This window comes from Limulus polyphemus, unplaced genomic scaffold (genome assembly GCF_000517525.1).
Source record: "Limulus polyphemus unplaced genomic scaffold, Limulus_polyphemus-2.1.2 Scaffold345, whole genome shotgun sequence".
Lineage (NCBI taxonomy): Eukaryota > Metazoa > Arthropoda > Merostomata > Xiphosura > Limulidae > Limulus > Limulus polyphemus.
In genome coordinates, this window is record NW_013665955.1 from 118,903 (window position 1) to 138,916 (window position 20,014).

Genomic DNA, 20,014 nt, shown 5'->3' on the forward strand with positions numbered 1-20,014 from the left:
GTCTCCACCGCGGAAAATCGAACTCCGGATTTTAACGTTGTAAGTCTGTAAACTTACCGCTGTTCCACCGGGGCAACAGCACTTAATCTGCATTTAGAATTAACTGAATATTTATTACCTTTAAACTATTGAATGTTCAGAAGTATTGTTTGTTTGTTGTAATGCACAAAGCCACACAATACGTTATCTGGGTGGGTATCGAAACACGATTTTTAGCGTTATATGTCCACTGACATACCGCTGAGACACCGAATTACTACTTCTACCGATCTAGCTAGATTGAACATGTTAGCCTGTTCGAAATGATATTTTATACTAGCTGGAGTACCCGTCCCCTGGACGGAAGATGTGTAAATTCATGATTAATGAAAGGTTATCTTAGGACATGAAAAGCTGCTTCCCTTATGTGTAATTGTAAAAAAACGTCCATCAAAACCGCAAGTCTGCGTGTATCTCCGCAAGGACCCAACAAACCTTCATGCCAAATTTGGTGAAGATCCATCAACAGGGGGCGAAGTAGTGGTAAAAAAACGCAGAAACGCCAATAAAAACTGCAAAATGCAAAACTAAAAATTTGTATGTACCCCGGCATGGACCTAATGAGCCTCCATATCAATTATTGTGAAGATCCATCAACAGGGGGCGAAGTAGTAGTAAAAAACGCCAATACAAACTGAAAATTTCTATGTACCCCTGCATGATGAACCTCCATACACACCCTGCGAAGTAGTTACATGGACATACAACTGACAGTACTAGTATATATATATTACATTTTTATTCCATTCGCTCGTTTAGCTTCTTGGACTGAGCTTTCGATCGACTTTCATGTCAAAAAATTGGAATGATCACGTAATTTAAAATTATTAGCACATATACCAAACTCCCTAGCGCCAGTGGTTTCCTAGGTTTTAGTAAACGATTTCCCTCGCCCGGAGGAAATTCTTTTACAAATGAGGTAATTCCTAGACTTGAATCAATGATGAAATCAGATCTTGTATTGAGGTTTTTTAAACATATGTAATTAACAAAAGTTCTGCTCAAAAGTAATTGAATATCGGGAACTTTTTTCTTTTAAAAACTTAGCAATTAATATTTAGTTACTATGTTAGACAATCAGGTGGCGCTCCTTAATTACAAAGGGTTGTTCAAAACAAGCATATTTTATGCTTTTTTGTTTGTTGTTGTTGTTGTTACGTACAAAGTTACACAACAGTTATTTGTGCTCTGCCAACAGCAGGTATCGAAACCAGATTTTTAGCGTTATAAGTCCTCAGACTTACCGCTGAGCTCCAGAGGAGCTGTTTATGATATTAGTCCTTCTCTTGTAAGGCTTAAAAATCATGCTAATGTTAGTTAACATTCGTTAGTTAATGAGGTACAAAAAAACTATGATTTGTTTTTCTATCAAAATATAATTATATATCACAATCTTAGTGTTTCGTATTGGCATGAGTTTAACAAAAATTCTCTAAAACAATTACCTATAACTTTACTTCGAAGTCATTTAGTTTCGGTCAACTTTTGTTTGTTGTTGTTCGTCGATTTTGCTGTTCGATCCTTTATAATATTTCAAACAAGATCTGTATGTCTCTACGAAGAAGAAAAGTTGATGTTAATTTTAAACAAATTTTATATGTTTCTAGAAAGAAGAAAAAATGGTGTTAATTTTAAACAAATTTTATATGTTTCTAGGAAAATGTAAGTTAAATTGACTAACTTCAGCTAAAATCATAAGATAAAAAATATGGAACATTTACACTAAAATATGGCTGTTATGAGTAATTCATTAAGTTAATTAAGGTAATTGAACTCTTCTTAAAACAAACTGTATTTTAGTCGTTGAGGAACCAAGTTACCATGTTAGATCATCATCAATGTAAAACGTTACCATAATAGATCATCATCAATATAAAATGATTTATTATGGTAACGTTTTACATTTATGATGATCTATCATGGTAACGTTTTACATTGATAAAGGTTTATCATGGTAACGTTTTACATTGATGAAGGTCTATCATTGTAACCTTTTACATTGATGAAGGTCTAACATGGTAACGTTTTACATTGATGATGATCTATCATGGTAACGTTTTACATTGATAAAGGTTTATCATGGTAACGTTTTACATTGATGAAGGTCTATCATGGTAACGTTTTATATTTATGATGATCTATTATGGTAACGTTTTACATTGATGATGATCTAACATGGTAACGTTTTACATTGATGGTGATCTATCGTGGTAACGTTTTACATTGATGAAGGTCATTGTAACGTTTTACATTGATGAAGGTCATTGTAACGTCATAAATATAAAACGTTACCATGATAGACCTTCATAAATGTAAAACGTTACAATGCAAACAGTTACAATGACAGACCTTCATCAGTGTAAAAGGTTACAATGATATGCCTTCATTACTGTAAAACGTTACAGTCATAGGTCTTCATTAATGTTAATTGTTACTATGATAGATCATCGTCAATATAAAGCGTTACAATGGTAACAGATCAAAACGATCTCAAACAAACATCTGAACAAGTTCCTGGATTCCTGTCAAAGCTTTTAGAGGAATTACATTGCGCTCCCACCTCAACTTAAGCCTTCTTTTAAAATGTTCCAGTGTTATCAAAATGTTTTAAATCATAATCGATTAAACCAGTTTCTAGCTCTAGAAATCCCGATGGATCCAAATGGATCCCATAGTATTTTTAAACACATTGTTTCTAAACTGTTGATGTACCATAGTGTTTGTGATTCTATAACTTTATTGGTAATAAGATTCCGGATACAGTGAATCACACTCAAACATCAAGCAGAATTGACGTCAACATTCCAATTGATCTCGATAATTGCTGTTCGGATTTCCAGACCCGACTCGCAATCTGGGGGTCGCAGGTTCGAATCCCCGTCACACCAAACATGCTCGCCCTTTCATGGCGAGGTGGTTAGGGCGCTCGACTCGCAATCTGAGGGTCGCTGGTTCGAATCCCCGTCCCACCAAACATGCTCGTCCTTTCTGCCGTGTGAGCGTTATAATGTTGCAGTTAATCCCACTATTCGTTGGTAAAAGAGTAGCTCAAGAGTGGTAATGACTAGCTGCCTTCCCTCTAGTCTTTCACTGTTAAATTAGGGACGCCTAGCGCAGATAGCTTTCGTTTAGCTTTGCGCAAAATTCAAACCAAAAATCGGATTTCCAGTGTATCTTACGTATAAAACAAGTGATCGCACTCGAATTCTTTTACTCAGTTCTGTAAGATGTGTGGCTGTCATAGGTAAAGACATAACATTATTCAGGACGAGCTTTAATTAATTCACGTGTTGAAAGTTAATTGATTTAAGCATTTTTAATAGAGATTAGAATGATGTCTTAGAAGAAACTAATGTGTTTGTTTATTAAAGTAAACCGTATTTCACGATTTTGGTTTTGGTTTTGTGGATTAGAAACGATTACTCGAATTAAGTGGCGATTTGAACGGTGTATCAGTTTTGTCATTGGCTGAGCGATTCAACTAACCAGTAAGCTGTATATCTCCAATGGTCACACAACTGCGATAATTACATGTAATAATTCATAGGTATCCAAAGTTAATGAATCTTTGTTCTTGAATATTATATATTTACTTTGCCTTCACTTTGTTTTTGTTTTTTTCTCAATCACACTTTTGTATAACAGTTGTTAATGGTGAACATAAATTGACGTCTTACTGATAATGAATAAAATATTCCGAAGCCCTGATGATGGTAACTATATTACTGAAACTTGTTGGTTAAAACAATTAATAAGGAGTTTATTTTAATTGCGCTAAAACACGGCATTTTGAAATTTTACTCCTAACATATTTTACTAAGTAATGCTAGCGTTATGCAGCATGCCTTCAAAACAACAGTTCTGATATTGTTATTTCCACAAGGATTCAAAAAATAGCCTTCGATTATCACTAAAGTCTCTATAACGTCCATGTAAAAACTGGAGGGTCTAGCATGCCGGACTGAGAAACCAAGTATCCGTGGTTCGCGTCCCGTTACCATCAAAAAAAATTACGCACCGAATTTTGTGGTCGAGGGAGAATTATAAGAGTGATGATCAAATTCCACTATTAGGTCTGATAAGAGAAGTCCAAGCGTTGATGGTGGGTGGTGTTGACTAGTTGCCTTTTCTCTAGTCTATCACTGCTAAAGTAAGGACGGCTAGCACAGATACTCCTTGTCGCGAAGAACAGCAAACCAAAAGCAGCTCTTATAAGATTTTTTTCTCACTCAGACGAAATTCATACGCAAGTAGCAAATATTTGTATTTGTTTGTTACAGCGCGCTCATTGGACCCGTATCTCTAGCAAATAACCAATCTCGTTTTCCGTTAGATGGTAGTATTGATCAATCCAACATATCATTCTCTTAAAAAGAGGACCCACGTTATATTAAATTTCAGGCATGTGAATTATAGAGTGTTGACATGATAATTCATAAATCAACACCTGCAAATTCCACGACCACATTAAGATTGCAAGTTACCGCTTTGGAGGTGAGATTACTACTTATTCATTTAGGATCATGTTGACGGTAAAAATCCAGAGTAAATATAAGTTACGTTAACTAAAACAAAATTCAGAGAAGCTTAATTAGCACATTCTGCTAGTTCAGATATTGATGAGACGTTACTAAAGTTAATAGAGCTTCAGCAACTGATATTAACTTTATTCTTTCACATATCGTCAGCGTTACAAAAATTATTATCATTTCTCAGCTTACAAGCCGTTGATTAAAGCTGCAATGATGAGACGTTACTAAAGTTAATAGAGCTTCAGCAACTGATATTAACTTTATTCTTTCACATATCATCAGCGTTCCAGAAATTAATATCATTTCTCAGCTTACAAGCCGTTGATTAAAGCTGCAATGATGAGACGTTACTAAAGTTAATAGAGCTTCAGCAACTGATATCAACTTTATTCTTTCACATATCGTCAGCGTTACAAAATTTAATATCATTTCTCAGCTTACAAGCCGTTGATTAAAGCTGCAATAGCTGTGAAAACATACAAACTGTCTTCTTTAATACGTTGAAACTGCGTTTGCAATTGAAAGAGAGACACAATTTATTTGTAGTTGAACTAAAGCAAAAGGGAATAAACCTAACCTTACAAGGTTTGAGTCAACGTTTTGTTTCACAACTTTTAAATCCATAGGCCTTAGAATTAGCCTTAGAGGCATATCGAAGTTTTGTAATAAACTGTTTTATCTGATTTTTGAATTATCTTACAAGTTTCTCAGTGTTTCCTTTACTCCTAAAATTCTTCCTCACTAATAGATGTACTTAATATTGAAGCCTGTACAGATAAAAAAGTATGTTTCACACATTTTTGTGAAAAAGCTCCTTCTTTCAATGTGGTTTTGAACTTTTTCTAAACAGTGGTTGCCTTGGATTGCTATAGAAGATAAAAATGACAGTGTCCTGTTATCCGGACCGATGGCCAACATTTTCGAGGCTTTGGCAACAACCATTAAGTTCAGGTGTTATATTTCGTAAAACAGTATATTTTTGTGAGTGTGTGTGTGTGTGTCTGTATATATGAAGTTCCTTCAAAAGTTCTTTTAACGTTGATCTACCATTTTGAAAATATAACTTCATACCTCGAGTTTTTAAAACTCGACAGTAGTTGTTGTTTTCTTAGTGGGAATTGAACCTTGAATTTTAACATTGTAAGTCCATAAACTTACCACTGCCCCCCCCAGGGGACCTCGACACTAGAACGATTGTATTTTTATTACAAGCATACATGGAAATCATTATCTAGTGACAACGAACAGTAATGTCTACTACACCGCGTATTTTCTGTAAATCGCAACAATTAATAAGTATTGAGAATTTTAAACTAAAGTTGTTGTTTTTTATGTTGGTTATTTCGAGTTAACAATAATGAAATATGAGAAAATTTCCCAAAGCTCTATATGAATGTAATGAAAAGCTGGTTGAAAGATGTAGCTGGAAATCTCAGCAGTTTGAAAGAATTTCACGAAGTGATCCTGAAGAAGAATAAAGCAACAGTGTGATGACTTTTCTATTAGTAGCTATATTTGCTAGATTTTTGGTATATTTCAATTTGCCTCAATATATACATTAAAATAAATATTAATCGTTGTAACTGAAGCCTACGCCCAAATATAATCCTTCCATCAATCGAGTGTACATGTATTTTTTGCTATTCAATATTTGTTTTTTTTTAAAGGGTACCGCAGTATACAGAGCGCAGGTAGCCTTTTGTGTGGCTTTGCGCTAAAATCAACAAACAAACTATTTAAATAAATGTAAACTTGAATAAATCTTAGTTTTTAATTAAATACCTTTTTCACGAGTATTACTGGCCTTATTTTAAATCTTTTAGAGTCATTCAACTACTAATACTTATTATTTGTATTACTGTTATGTCCAGTCACACTTTTATAGAACCTTCACGAGTATTACTGGCCTTATTTTAAATCTTTTAGAGTCATTCAACTACGAATACTTACTATTTGTATTACTGTTATGTCCAGTCACACTTTTATAGAACCTACACGAGTATTACTGGCCTTATTTTAAATCTTTTAGAGTCATTCAACTACTAATACTTATTATTTGTATTACTGTTATGTCCAGTCACACTTTTATAGAACCTACACGAGTATTACTGGCCTTATTTTAAATCTTTTAGAGTCATTCAACTACTAATACTTATTACTTGTATTACTGTTATGTCCAGTCCCACTTTTATAGAACCTACACGAGTATTAATGGCCTTATTTTAAATCTTTTAGAGTCATTCAACTACTAATACTTATTATTTGTATTACTGTTATGTCCAGTCCCACTTTTATAGAATCTACACGAGTATTACTGGCCTTATTTTAAATCTCTTAGAGTCATTCAACTACTAATACTTATTATTTGTATTACTGTTATGTCCAGTCCCACTTTTATAGAACCTACACGAATATTACTGGCCTTATTTTAAATATTTTAGAGTCATTCAACTACTAATACTTATTATTTGTATTACTGTTATGTCCAGTCACACTTTTATAGAACCTACAGAGAGGGGGTGGGGAAAGAAGTTGTCTGATGGAACCTGGAATGGAATGATTGGAATGTTGCACAGAAACGTAAGTACAGTAAGATGACTAAAGTAATATTTAGATCTGACGAAAAATTGAGTTCTTAAAAAATAATGTGCATCAAAATTGTCATCCTCTCATTTATAATACTAGTTGAAAATTGTTATCCTGATATTCATAATATTTGTTGAGAATTGTCATCCTGACATTTATAATATTTGTTGAAGATTGTCATTCTGATTTTTATAATACTAGTTGAAAATTGTCATCCTGATATTCATAATATTTGTTGAAAATTGTCATCCTGATATTCATAATATTTGTTGAAAATTGTCATCCTGATATATATAATATTTGTTGAAAATTGTCATCCTGACATTTATAATATTTGCTGAGAATTGTCATCTTGACATTTATAATACTTGTTGAAGATTGTCATTCTGACTTTTATAATACTAGTTGAAAATTGTCATCCTAATATTCGTAATATTTGTTGAGAATTGTCATCCTGACATTCATAATATTTGTTGAAAATTGTCATCCTGATATTTATAATATTTGTTGAAAATTGTCATCCTGATATTCAAAATATTTGTTGAAAATTGTCATCATGATATTCATAATATTTGTTGAAAATTGTCATCCTGATATTTATAATATTTGCTGAGAATTATCATCCTGACATTTATAATACTTGTTGAAAATTGTCATCCTGACATTTATAATACTAGTTGAGAATTGTCATCCTGACATTTATAATATTTGTTGAGAATTGTCATCTTGATATTTCATATAGTTAGCTTCATAGTCTTCTTGGGTATTTTATTTTATTAATTTCTTTTTATAGGAAGTAGATCTTGCTATTGGTCCTTTCGTTGTCACCGAAGAAAGAGCACAAGTAATCGAATACACGAAACAGTTAACAGACAACTATCTTGGAATTATTGGTGGACGACAGCGACAAACACAGTTTAACATGTTTTCTTTTATTCTTGCTTTTAACTGGCAGGTAAGTTTACAAGTTAGGATCAATAACAGTTTTTTTAAGCATTTAAAAATTCAAATTAGGTATTTTCTTAATACTTTTAACATAATTACCTTTTTATTAAAAACCTTAGACTACCAATAGCAAAACTTTGTGCACACACACATTCAGTAATAAAAGAAGGATTTTCTATAGAGTCCATGTTTGACAAGTTTGGGTACAAAAATATGTATAATAATAATACACGCAGACTGAAACAATCCAAGTTGACTTTCGCTCATGTCTTATTTAGAACAAGAAAAAGTACCCGTCCCCAGTGACGGGAAAAGTTTAAGTTAATCTATCAATCTACATTTTTTCATGGAGTTTAAAAAGGTTAATTGTCTTGCACTCTTGGTTTCACTCAGAGCCAAACTCCTGAGCTACTTATACCGCCCACCGCGAAAAGTAATTGTTGAACATTTCAGTCATGCCAAGAGTCGCTCAACAATAACATACGGTAAACCTATATTTTTATTCATTAAGTTACGTCGTGTTTTGAAATGCGATCGATAGTGTGATTAATTCCTAACAATTTAGTGTTCTATTTGCGAAATAAAATTTGGCATCAGTATTATCCATGCTTGTTCTCCCGTCATTTCAAAAGTGAATGTTGAGCTTTGCGTGCGTGCACAGCTTTTCAAACGAGTGAGAGAAGAACGCTCAAACAGACACCACGGTTCGCAATGTATATAAGATTGTTGAGAGGTAAAACATTTTTTTCAACACCCTTTACTAATATGTTTGCCAAGTGTGAATATATTCTAAATTTTCTGATTGTTTGTTTGTAATTAAGCACAAAGCTACACAATGGGCTAACTGTGCTCTGCCCAACACGGGTATCGAAACCCGGTTTCTAGCGTTGTAAGTCCGCAGACATACGACTGTGCCACCGGGGGGGGGGGGCAACCTAGTTCCTGGATATTCAGTTTGTTTTCTTAACTTGGGATTTTAGATTAACGTCGGCATATTTCTTTCAAATTAGTTATTTTACTTAATATATCAGGAACATATTATAATGTGGGTAGGGTAGAAACTGGCGTTTATAATCGTTCATAGTTTTTAAAGACCTAGAATATTAAAAAATCAAAAATTTGGTTCTATATTGTTTTTTTAAATCCTGTGTTATTAAAATAAAAATTCTGTGATGCTGCTTTTGGGAATTTAACATTAGGAAAGATATCTTTTGTAATTACAGCACAGTGGCGTAATCAATCTTTTCAATCTTTCCCAATAAAAATGCATCAAAATTAGGATAATTACTATCAGGAAAAGCATGAGAATATCCGAAAGTTTCCAGAGCCTCAAAGTGAGTCCTGAACCCTGGCCATAATAGGTTTGTTTGTTTTTTGTTTTTGAATTTCGCGCAAAGCTACATTAGGGCGTTATTATGTGACCTGTCAATCCCACTATTCGTTGGTAAAAGAGTAGCCCAAGCTTTGGCGGTGGATGGTGTTGACTAGCTGCCTATCACTGCTAAATTAGGAACGGCTAGCGCAGATGGCCCTCGTGTAGCTTTGCGTGAAATTCAAAACAAATCAAACCAATCAACTTTAAAAGGAAGAGGAAGAGGTCTAAATAGCACGTGACCCTCCCAGGTGGGGCATAACACGACCAAACAATGACCCAGACAGACGCACAACTTTAAAAATATATTTTCGAGCGTCTGTAATAACTCAGACATGATGAAATACGACTGGAGGAGCAATTAAGAACAACTATTATATAAAATACTTTTTTTTATATCTACTTGACATTGGGCAGTTGTAACTTAAAGCATATCCCTCTTGTTTCCTAAGTACAACATAGTACAAAACAGTAAGTAAAGTTGTTCGACTAGCACCACTTCTAGTTGTTAGTTTTCGTGTGAGTTACGAAAGAAAACATTTTTTTTTATTTTTTCTGTTCCAGGTTTGGTGTGGAATGATTTCGTCGTTTCTACTTTTCACGTTCACCTTATCATTGGTTCAGAGCGTTATCAGTCGACCAGAAAACACGGCTTATTTCAGACTTGGACGTTTCATGAAAATTTGGAGGAAGCTGCTGCTGGACGTCTTCTTCAATTGTTTGTATAGATATATTATTATACATACGTTAACGCATGCATACATTAATAAAGCGTGGTAGTGTTGTAGATATGTCTGTGACGAATTACTGGATCAAGCTTTTTAGAAATCTGACTAACTGCGTGAATCGGTAGTATCAAGAACTGCTAGCTCTGATCCACATAATTGCGTGTTTTTTTAGTTTAATTTGTCCTTATTTATTGAACTTGTATTATAAAGACTGATTTGCATTGTTAGCTTAAAATTTATATTTAGGACTAACATAAATCTCCTAAGCTGCTGAACGTCGTGAGATATTATTGGGTTTACGGCCGAAAATATAGTTAACAGCGAGGGTATCCAACTGATGAAACAATGCATTCTAATTTTTATAAGTAGATAACGCAAGAAAAATATATTTAATTAGCCAGTTTGCTTTTTAGTTTCACTCTAAGTACATAGCCTACTCTGATCGAAAGTTGTTATATATATATTGTTCGCTTTAGCCTATATATATGGCAGAGTTTAATATTATTATTCAAACATCTTTATTTAGTTCTATTCAAAATGAGGGTGCTCCATCTTGTCACCAGATGACATAGATGCATAGCTAAATGTATTCAACCTTTTGCGTACCTCAGAGCTGGATTTCAGACATTTGTTACAATTTTAAAGTATTTGCTCTTGATGTTATAGAGTCGTAGAATATATTATAAAACGTTTATTCCTGGACTAGCCGAGATATTTATATACCTAACAAAAAATGTCACAGCTGGATTTACCGCTTTATTTGCAACAAAAGCAATATGAGTAAACTTACTTCTGATTTGAGGTGAGAAAACTACATAAGTATAAGATTGCCTATAGTGCTTATTTTTCCACAGGATTCGAGAGCCGGAAAACGTTTTTAATATGTGGTTACGGATGCTGTCTTACTAAAGCTCAAAGCACAAACTGTTTATAATTCAGCCAAATTAGATAACTTTTAGCCCATTTTTACCCCCTCCTCCTCTCCTTCCCGTGGTTAAGCTTTGGTAACGTACACACATATATTCTCTCCTCTCCTTCTGGGTGTAACGTAACATTCAGATAAAAATTATCATAGATGCATATATATAAACATGTCCATCAGTGATTTATCTGTGTAATGCTGTGTCATTTAATTGAAAACAAAGCAAGTTAACATTAAAGTTTTTTTTTTATTCAAAGTAATAAATAACGACATCAGAGTCAAGCTCCATAAGACAAAAAAAAACCGTGTTTGAAACTTCTAACAATTCTGATATAAAAATGGCCAGAAATTAATAATTAAAACCAGCAGTGGCTTAAGTGAATTGGATCAAATAGTCTTGAGTAGGTATGGCCATGAATCAAATTCACACTTCCAGCCATGGAGGTCGTATAAACTCCAGCAGATTTTGGATGACAAGCACTGCTGTCAGAAGAAATACATGTAATATATATAAGCTTGTGTGCAGAATTCGTCTTTAAAAATATTGGCATGAAACAGCTGTACAAAATGTCTGATTACCTAATTGTATGTATATGTGTTAAATGATTGCACGATTGTTTTAAAACCTTAGTCTGTTTGATGGAAACATTAGGAGGATGAGTTCTGTCTGGAAGAATTTGCCCAATGCTACTGCGTCAAGGTCCAAAATAATCGTTGTTGTTGTTGTTGTTGTAGACCTCCATAAGGCAACACATCTTTCAACTAGCTAGCATGGAAAAGGTTGTGGAAAAAGCCCCCAAGTGCTTCAAGAATACCTAGTATGTTTTTTTCAACTGGTGGCCTTCAAGCTTTAGCCTTTGGTAGTTGCATAAGGATACATTTGAGATTGCATTTTACTTTTTTTCTGTGATTGGCTATACCTTTTTATATATCTTGTAACTTCTTCAGTTTGTGTGTGTGTTGTTGTTGTTGTTTTTGTAGCTTTCACATCGGCCAAAATAGTTTTCAGAAATGTTTGTATCTCAATTGTGTCTGATACAATTCCAGTTCTACTTGTGTCTAACACAATCCCAGTTCTACTTGTGTCTAACACAATCCCAGTTCTACTTGTGTCTGATACAATCCTAGTTCTTTCGTATTTGATTCAAAATTATTAAAAGTCTGGACGAGAGCAGGAAGTCTTCTGCTAGAAGTTTCATCTGATTCATTTTCGTCAAACAGTATGCAAGAAAATCACCAGGATAATCTTTACTGTCATGTGCTGCCACCTAGTGAATATATAGTATACTTTATAAAATTAAAAATGTTTATATGATTGATATTCAGAGTGCTTTTGATAAGGTTCATAAAGAATTTTAAAACACCACTTTTATAGCTTTAACATTAATATCGCGTATTTAGAACACAGAATGCAACAAAGAAGTCCGTTTGGAAAAGGATACTTTTTTTCTACGTTACATGCAGTAAAATTTCTTGTTCGGATACTTTTGCCGTGTGTAATAACAGTTATACAAAACAAAAGTTTGGCGGATTCCAAGCTAGTGATTCTACTGCTTTTCGCATGGAATAAAATCATTATAGTTGAGGAATTAAAGTTATGATTCCAATATGTTTTCAACTGACTAATTAATTACACTTTGCTTTTCATCTTTTTTTGCTTTCCTTTACGTCCCCCCCCCCCAGTGGCAGAGCGGTATATCTGCGGACTTACAATGCTAGAATCCGAGTTTCGATACCTGTGGTGGGCAGAGCACAGATAGCCCATTATGTAGCTGTGTGCTTAATTACAAACATATATAGATATACTTAAAAGTTTTATTATCTATATATAGTCATGAACACAAAAATGATATCTTCCTATAACAAGTTATACAAGTATGGTGAACTGATTTTAAACCAGTTTTTTTATTAATTGCATGTCTTTCTTTTCTCACAGCACCAGGTTTTATAGGCACCTATTTATCATGGCGCCTCGTGATGGGCATCTGGTGGCTGGCAGTGCTAGTCCTTATACATGCTTTCGGCGGTCAACTTAAGGCAGCAATGGCAGTTCATAAAGAGCCACCAAGGATCAACACGTTGTATGATCTTTCTAATAAGCCACACATTCGCCCTGTTCTGAGGTCTGGAGGTGCATACTCTAATTATTTTCAGGTAGATTTATGTTATAACCAAAAAAATTCATCGTACTTACTAACTTCTTCATATCTTGTTATACTTAGCGAATTACACTTCAAATGCGATACCAGCATTAAGTTTCTGACACAGGTATAGACTTGTCTGTCTCTAATCCTACAAGTAATGCGGAATCCAAATGTTAAGTCCAAATGTTTTTAATATACTGTATTGGCCCGATTATAAGGCGATATTTTTTATTAATGATTAGACTGTAAAATTCAAATTGGAGGAGGAGATGGTATTCCACACATTTGTCGTTATGAACTTTTGGGATCCCCCCCCCCCGCTTCCCTCGATCAGTCTGAATTATAACTGACATTTCTGCTATTTTATCTCGCAGTTGCCAAAAATAAATCGCTAATTAGCTCACTAAAATACATTTTGTATAATTTGAAATCTATACGAATGTGTTTCTTGAGTTCAAACATTCCACTAAGGGCACCCATTATGACTATAATGTTTGGATCCCTTTTCATCCTTAACAGGGAATGCCAACAAAACTTTGGGAGTCACTTGTTAGTAAGAATTTATCAGAATGGGCAGAAATGGATCCCATGGATACCATTATCTGTGTTACGTCTTCTTACCTATCAATATATTTATAATTCCTACGTATTTTAGGCTGCTACAATTTGAATTTTTGAAATCGATAAAAGCGAATCGAATCGAATAGTCGTCCGCCATTTTGAATCAAACATAAGAAAATATGATGAAAGTATAGAAAAAGTCAAAACCAAGAAGCAGAAACAACGTAGTGAATATGTCGTACCCTTTTCTAGAAACAATACGCATGCGTGGATTTGTTTTTTCATTCAGCGGGTCAATTTCTGTGGTATTAGGTGATTGAGTGTTGTAAATGCAATCCAACCTGTCATAAGTCACGTGATACGTAAGGATTATCATAATTGCTCAATATAAATAAATATTTAATCATTGAAAGATTTGTTTGTGTGTGTTCAGCGATAAACTTTTACATTCAAACAAATTATTCTTTCTATTTCTGAACAGAAATAAGTGCAGATCTTATCATTTTGAAATCGATTTCCGAAAGGAAATCGAATCGGATTCGGATATCCGAGTAATCGTCACAACTCTATATGTATTATAGATAAGAAAAAAAGGGTAGAATCCGATTTGTGAAGGAATATTATACATAAATCAAGTTATTACGAAATGGCATTCCACATAAGGGGCTGCATTACTGGTCATCATTATGACTTATCAAACTGAACACTTCAGTTTTTGTTATCGAATTCGTTACGAAATAATGATTCTACGAAAGCTTAATAGTTCCGAAACTACTTGAGCTAGTTGAAATCACGAAAAATAACGAGCGTAGTCGAAACTTACATAGAATGTTGAAGAAAATACAAAAAATATCCGTAAGTTCTTAAGCGTTCCAACAGTTATTTCTACCCCGTATTACTATAATATGTTTCTTTTCCTGCATTTGTATTTATTGAAATTTAGTGCATATGTTTGTAAAGTGACACTAAATGTTTTTGTCTGTATTAAGGGTTCTTTCCTCCTTAAGATATTATTTGCTAAAATTTTATTTGCAAAGTATAGAGCACCAGCTGGACATTTTGTTTCTTATTTGTTTTGTTTCTCAAGCGGTTTTTTTTTTATTATTAAATCACCTAAATCATAAGAAAGCTGGAGACCAATCTTTTTTAATTACTTAACACAACTGAATCAAGACACTTTTTTTTTCAAATCATTCGCGTCTTTCGCTTTCCCGCCATTTTATAACGGTTTTTTTTTTTTGCCTCTCTCTAGGAGGCTAGGCGCTAAGTCTAAGGTCTTATAACGCTAAAAACTGGGTTTCGATGCCCGTTGTGGGTATAGTCCAGATAGCCCAATGTAGATTTCTGCTCAACAACAAATAACAGGCTTAAACAGTTTAATCAGTATTTTGTTTTTAGTGTGTGTGTGTGTGTTTTTATGATTGTATTTACTTTTGTTTTTTGTTCATCTTTCGTCCTATTTGGATGCTTGCGCTTTCTTCCGATTTCTAGTTTCTAATTTGTTTTTCTCGCCGAAGCTGCATATTCCTTCTTTCACTGTTTGTCGTTTACAACATCACTCATTTCCGAAGTTCTTCCTTCTCTGAAGTCAATCTTTAAAAGTTCGTTTCTCTCTGAGTACTCCTTATCATTTCAATTGAGCTGTTTATTGTTGTTGGTGTTACTTCGTTTTATTCACCTTCTTGAGCTTATCCACTCAATTCTTCCTTGTTCCTATATTTTATTTCTTCTTGTTCACTTTGGTTTCTAATAATTGTTTCTTGTTCTCTATTTTTGTCACGCTACGTTGTTTTTCTTTCTTCTGTTTTTCTCTGGGTTAAGCCATTTACTCGAGCGAGATAACGAAGAATTACTCTTCCAATTCAGATTCCCGCCAGAAAGGGTAAGAGAAAAACGACTATATGTATATTCAGTTCATCATCAGGTAATTTCCGGCAACCTAAAATTTGTACACAATTCATTTTCTGTAATACTTTATTCTTTAAAAAATATATATATACAGAATTTTAAGAAAATCACCCAAGAAGGCAGTTTTGATGTTAGGAATATTTAGTTTTCGCTCCGTAAAAAGTTTTTGGTTGTTGTTAAGTGCAAAGCTACACAATGGGCTATCAGTGCTCTTTCCACCACGGGTATCGAAACCCGATTTTTACCGTAATAAGTCTGTAGACTTACCACCGAGCCATTAAATAACGTACCATGAAATCAAAGGTATTATATGCATGGTTTAAATTTCCAAGTAAAAATAGCAAAAAACTGATCCGCCAATTCACTGGTGATTTGGAAGTAGTTAGTTGTAATTAGCTCATGTGCGATAATTTGCAGAAATAACTATTTAAATATAAAACCAAAATTATATTTATGAAATCCAAATAACTTTGAAATATATAAAGCTTTTTTATTGTTGTTGATGAAATAGAAAAACAATCCTACCAGGTGAAGTGAATCTAAATACCAAGACGTCCCTGGTGGCTCAGCAGTACATCTGAGAGATTATAACTCTAAACATAGGATTTCGATAGCCGCGGTGGGCATAGCTCAGATAGTCAACAAATAAGCAAATAAGTACCAAGACTCAGGTCACGAATTAATTATTTGAATGATAATATGTGTTTCGCAACCATATTTTCCATTAAACAGATTTCGTTATTGTATCTCTTTTTTTTTCACAGTTTTATGTTGTTTCTTAAACAGATATCGTATTGAAAGGGTTTGTTTGTCTGTTTGTTATGGATTTCGCGCAAAGCTACACGAGGGCTATCTGCGCTAGCCGTCCCTAATTTACCAGTGTAAGACTAGAGAGAAGGCAGCTAATCATCACCACCCACCGCCAACTCTTGGGCTACTCTTTTACCAACGAATAGTGGGATTGACCGTCACATTATAACGCCCCCACGGCTGAAAGGGCGAGCATGTTTGGTGTGACGGGGATATTTGATATAAAAGCAGCTATAAAAAACAGAAAGAATTGTTTGTTTGTTTTAAAATTAAGCACAAAGCTACACAATGAGCTATCTGTGCTCTGCCCACTACCGGTATCGAAACCCGGTTTCTAGCGTTATAAGTCCGCGGACATACCGCTGTTCCATTGGGGGGCGACAAAAATAAATAAAGATTGTGTTGCATTTGGAGATAATTTTCAAAATAGGCCCAATATTATAAATGGTGTTTTCTAATAAAAGTATGTCACCTGGTGGCTCAGCGGTAAACTCGTGGGCTTATAATGCTAGAATTTAGGGCTGGAACCCCACAACGGACATAATGCATATAACCAATTGCGCAGTTGTGAGTTAAGAAAACTGAATATAATAGGTTGCATTAAACCAATGTAATATTACTGTTAAAATAAGGTCTCATTAACGAATAGATCAGTTTTATAAATAATATATATTTCCAACAAAATTAATCTTAATATTATTAAAATAAGATCTCGGTAACAAGTAAATAATTCCACGTCAGATGAATAATCGAAACACGTTTTCTTCAATCATCCAGATGTCTCTTGTGGGTCATCAGAAGAAGGTCTGGTCTCAGTTAAAAAATCACTTTGGACTTGTAGACCCCAGCGAAGTATATACTTTGGCAAATTTTCAAAGCACAGTCCGGCAGTCTTCGGTTATTCTCGGAGACTTGGTGTCTTCTACTTACGCTATTTCCCAGATTTGTTACCTGATACCTGGTGGGAAGTTCTATCTTGGTCGTGAACGTTTCTACAGACATCCTTTAGCGATGGCCGTTCAGAAGAATTCTCATCGTCAACTTTTAAAAAGAATTAACACTGTGTTAGTCTTTATTTCTCTTGTCACGATTATCCTTTCTTTAGAAACTTGGCGAAACAACTCCAGTGTAATGTGACAGGTTGATTAACTTAAAACTCGTTGCTGGTTTTACTTTCCTGTCTCTAACATAATATGATATATAATTTTAAATGATGACTGAAACGTTTGTTGTTGTTGTTGTTTCAAATAAAGCTGCCCAATCAACTTTTTTCAGACACACGAGGTTTAAAGAGCATAAATAGGCCTTAAAGTAATCACAAGTATAATTTAGTTAATCAAGTATGGTTGAATGCAGAAACCAGCTTAAAAGAAAATGTCTGATCAGTAACTGTTTATGGATATCTTTGATTTAAAATGAACTGCGTTGAAATATAATAATTTTTTATTTTTTTCACATTTCCTCTAGATTAACTCGACTTACAGAAGGAGGATTTATCGAACATTGGATTTGGAAAGTGAAGGCCGATTGGATGAAATGTGAAGATCGTTACAGTGACACTGAAGGAAAAACCCTCAGCTTTACCGAATTACGCGCTACTTTTGCGATTTGGCTGATAGGAGTTACCATAGCAACGGTCGTTCTCGTTCTCGAATATGTGTCGAAGTTAGATTTCTCTAGACGTTTTAAAATGCGTTAGGTGATAATCGAAAAGACAACATGATTAACTTTATAAATATAAAATTAGTTTCAGAAAGCTAGTTTTTCTAATTGCTTGCAGTTATTCGAAATACAGCCTTTTATTTTATAAATATTCCAGTCACTAACTAATTACTTTCGTTGTTCAAAACCACAACGGTTTTACTTAGCATTCTCGTTGGAGAGTTGCCGAATTAATATGGGCGTTGAAGGTAAAGTAAGCAACGTATATAATCTTATTGTCGCTTCGCTGATGTAAGAAAGATACAGTTCTAGTTTAGCGAATAACTTGCTTAACACTCTGATTTCTATAACGTAACCTATATACGAGACTGCCTGCCATTAAGGAAATGTCAGCAGATCTCTCTTTATCATTTTTATTTCCTACAATTTCGGTATACTGTTCGTGCTAATAATATTAACCAACCCTTTGTTTGCGCAAAGATACACAATGGGCTATCTACGCTGTGTGTGTCGTGAGAATCGAACCCCCAAATTTCAGCGACAAACGAATTAATTAATACCAATACTCACAACACTTACAGAGCGTAACGCCCTCTGCTAAATGTTTAACTACGAGGAATAACGATCGAGTTCAAACAATTTGAATTAGTAAATCTAATTTATATCTGTTTTGTCAGCTTTTCTTAAGAACCAAACAAATCACAAGTCGCAGTCAGCTTAAATGCATGGTGGATACTAGAAACAAGGAGTTAAAGAGGGTCGATCCCAAATATATCAAATATAATTTGTGTTAACTTTTGAATATCGCATGTTATACATTACGTACTTTCTGCGAATGACGTCCGAATTCAAAGTCCAGTGTGGAGTCTGCTGTACAAATTTTATTACTGATTAAGAAATGATTATGCATGTGTGCTTTTGTGCTCTTCTGCGCATGTAATCATGTAAAGAGAGGTAGGTATCAACTTATAGGCACGTGCAGAAATATCATTACTTATGTAGGCGTTTGAATTTCTAACAAATAAACATTTTTTTCAATAATTATATCTTCTACTTTGCCTTCCCAATATCGTTCTTGGATCGACGACTATGAAAATCGTTGTCTTACGACGAACAGAATGTTTTGTTTATTTTAATATAATTCTGTAACGTAGAAGACCAGAATTAGTTCAAAATAAATTTAAATGTTGGGAACGCAATGATCAACCTTTGAAATTATAGTAGTTTGTGTCCCCTGGTGAGTTTGTGAACAACGCTAAAATACGGAGATTGTTTCCCCACGGTAGACAGAGCCCAAATAGTCCATTGTATAGCTTTGCCCTAAAAAACAAAACAAAAAACAACTGATTAGACCACCAAGTTAAATTCACTGTTTGGTCTTTGTAAATATATTAAATCATTTTGTTGTTGTTATTTTTTGTGGAATAGATTTCATTTATTTGCTAACAAATAGCCCATTGTGTAGCTTTGTGCTAAAACACACTTTGTAACATAAGAAACCAGATTAATTTTATGAAATAGAAAAACTCTTCGCATATATATATATATATATTGTTACGTCTCCGTTTGTTAATTAACTTTCCGTAACTTCGTTCAGACGAAACTTTAGCAACACAAGTCCTTACTTAATAAAACTGGCTTATTCTTCCTGAATATAACTTCACGATCACTTGATTTCAACAATCACGCTAAAACAAACGCTATAACGAACGTAACTTCAACAATACTTTCTCACTGCAGATCAATTACTCACTAACTACACACACATTATATTATTCTCCCGTCACGTTGTCACCCTCTTTTAT

At 34.1% G+C, this 20,014-nt stretch overlaps 1 protein-coding gene across 1 annotated transcript; it reads left to right on the forward strand.

Moving 5' to 3' along the window:
- Positions 1-7,052: 7,052 nt before the first annotated feature.
- Positions 7,053-18,246, forward strand: LOC111085355 (glutamate receptor 2-like). The gene is made up of 6 exons (XM_022383548.1): positions 7,053-7,151; positions 7,951-8,112; positions 10,039-10,192; positions 13,061-13,278; positions 17,325-17,611; positions 18,015-18,246. The coding sequence occupies exons 1-6, from the start codon at positions 7,053-7,055 to the stop codon at positions 18,244-18,246; spliced, it is 1,152 nt and encodes a 383-aa protein (XP_022239256.1).
- Positions 18,247-20,014: the final 1,768 nt, after the last annotated feature.

Coding starts and splice junctions, on each gene's coding strand:
- LOC111085355 (XM_022383548.1), top strand. CDS start 7,053: ATGTCCAGTCACACTTTTATAGAACCTACAGAGAGGGGGTGGGGAAAG. Junction 10,193..13,060: donor GCTGGACGTCTTCTTCAATT/GTTTGTATAGAT, acceptor CTTTTCTCACAG/CACCAGGTTTTATAGGCACC. Junction 17,612..18,014: donor TTAAAAAGAATTAACACTGT/GTTAGTCTTTAT, acceptor CATTTCCTCTAG/ATTAACTCGACTTACAGAAG.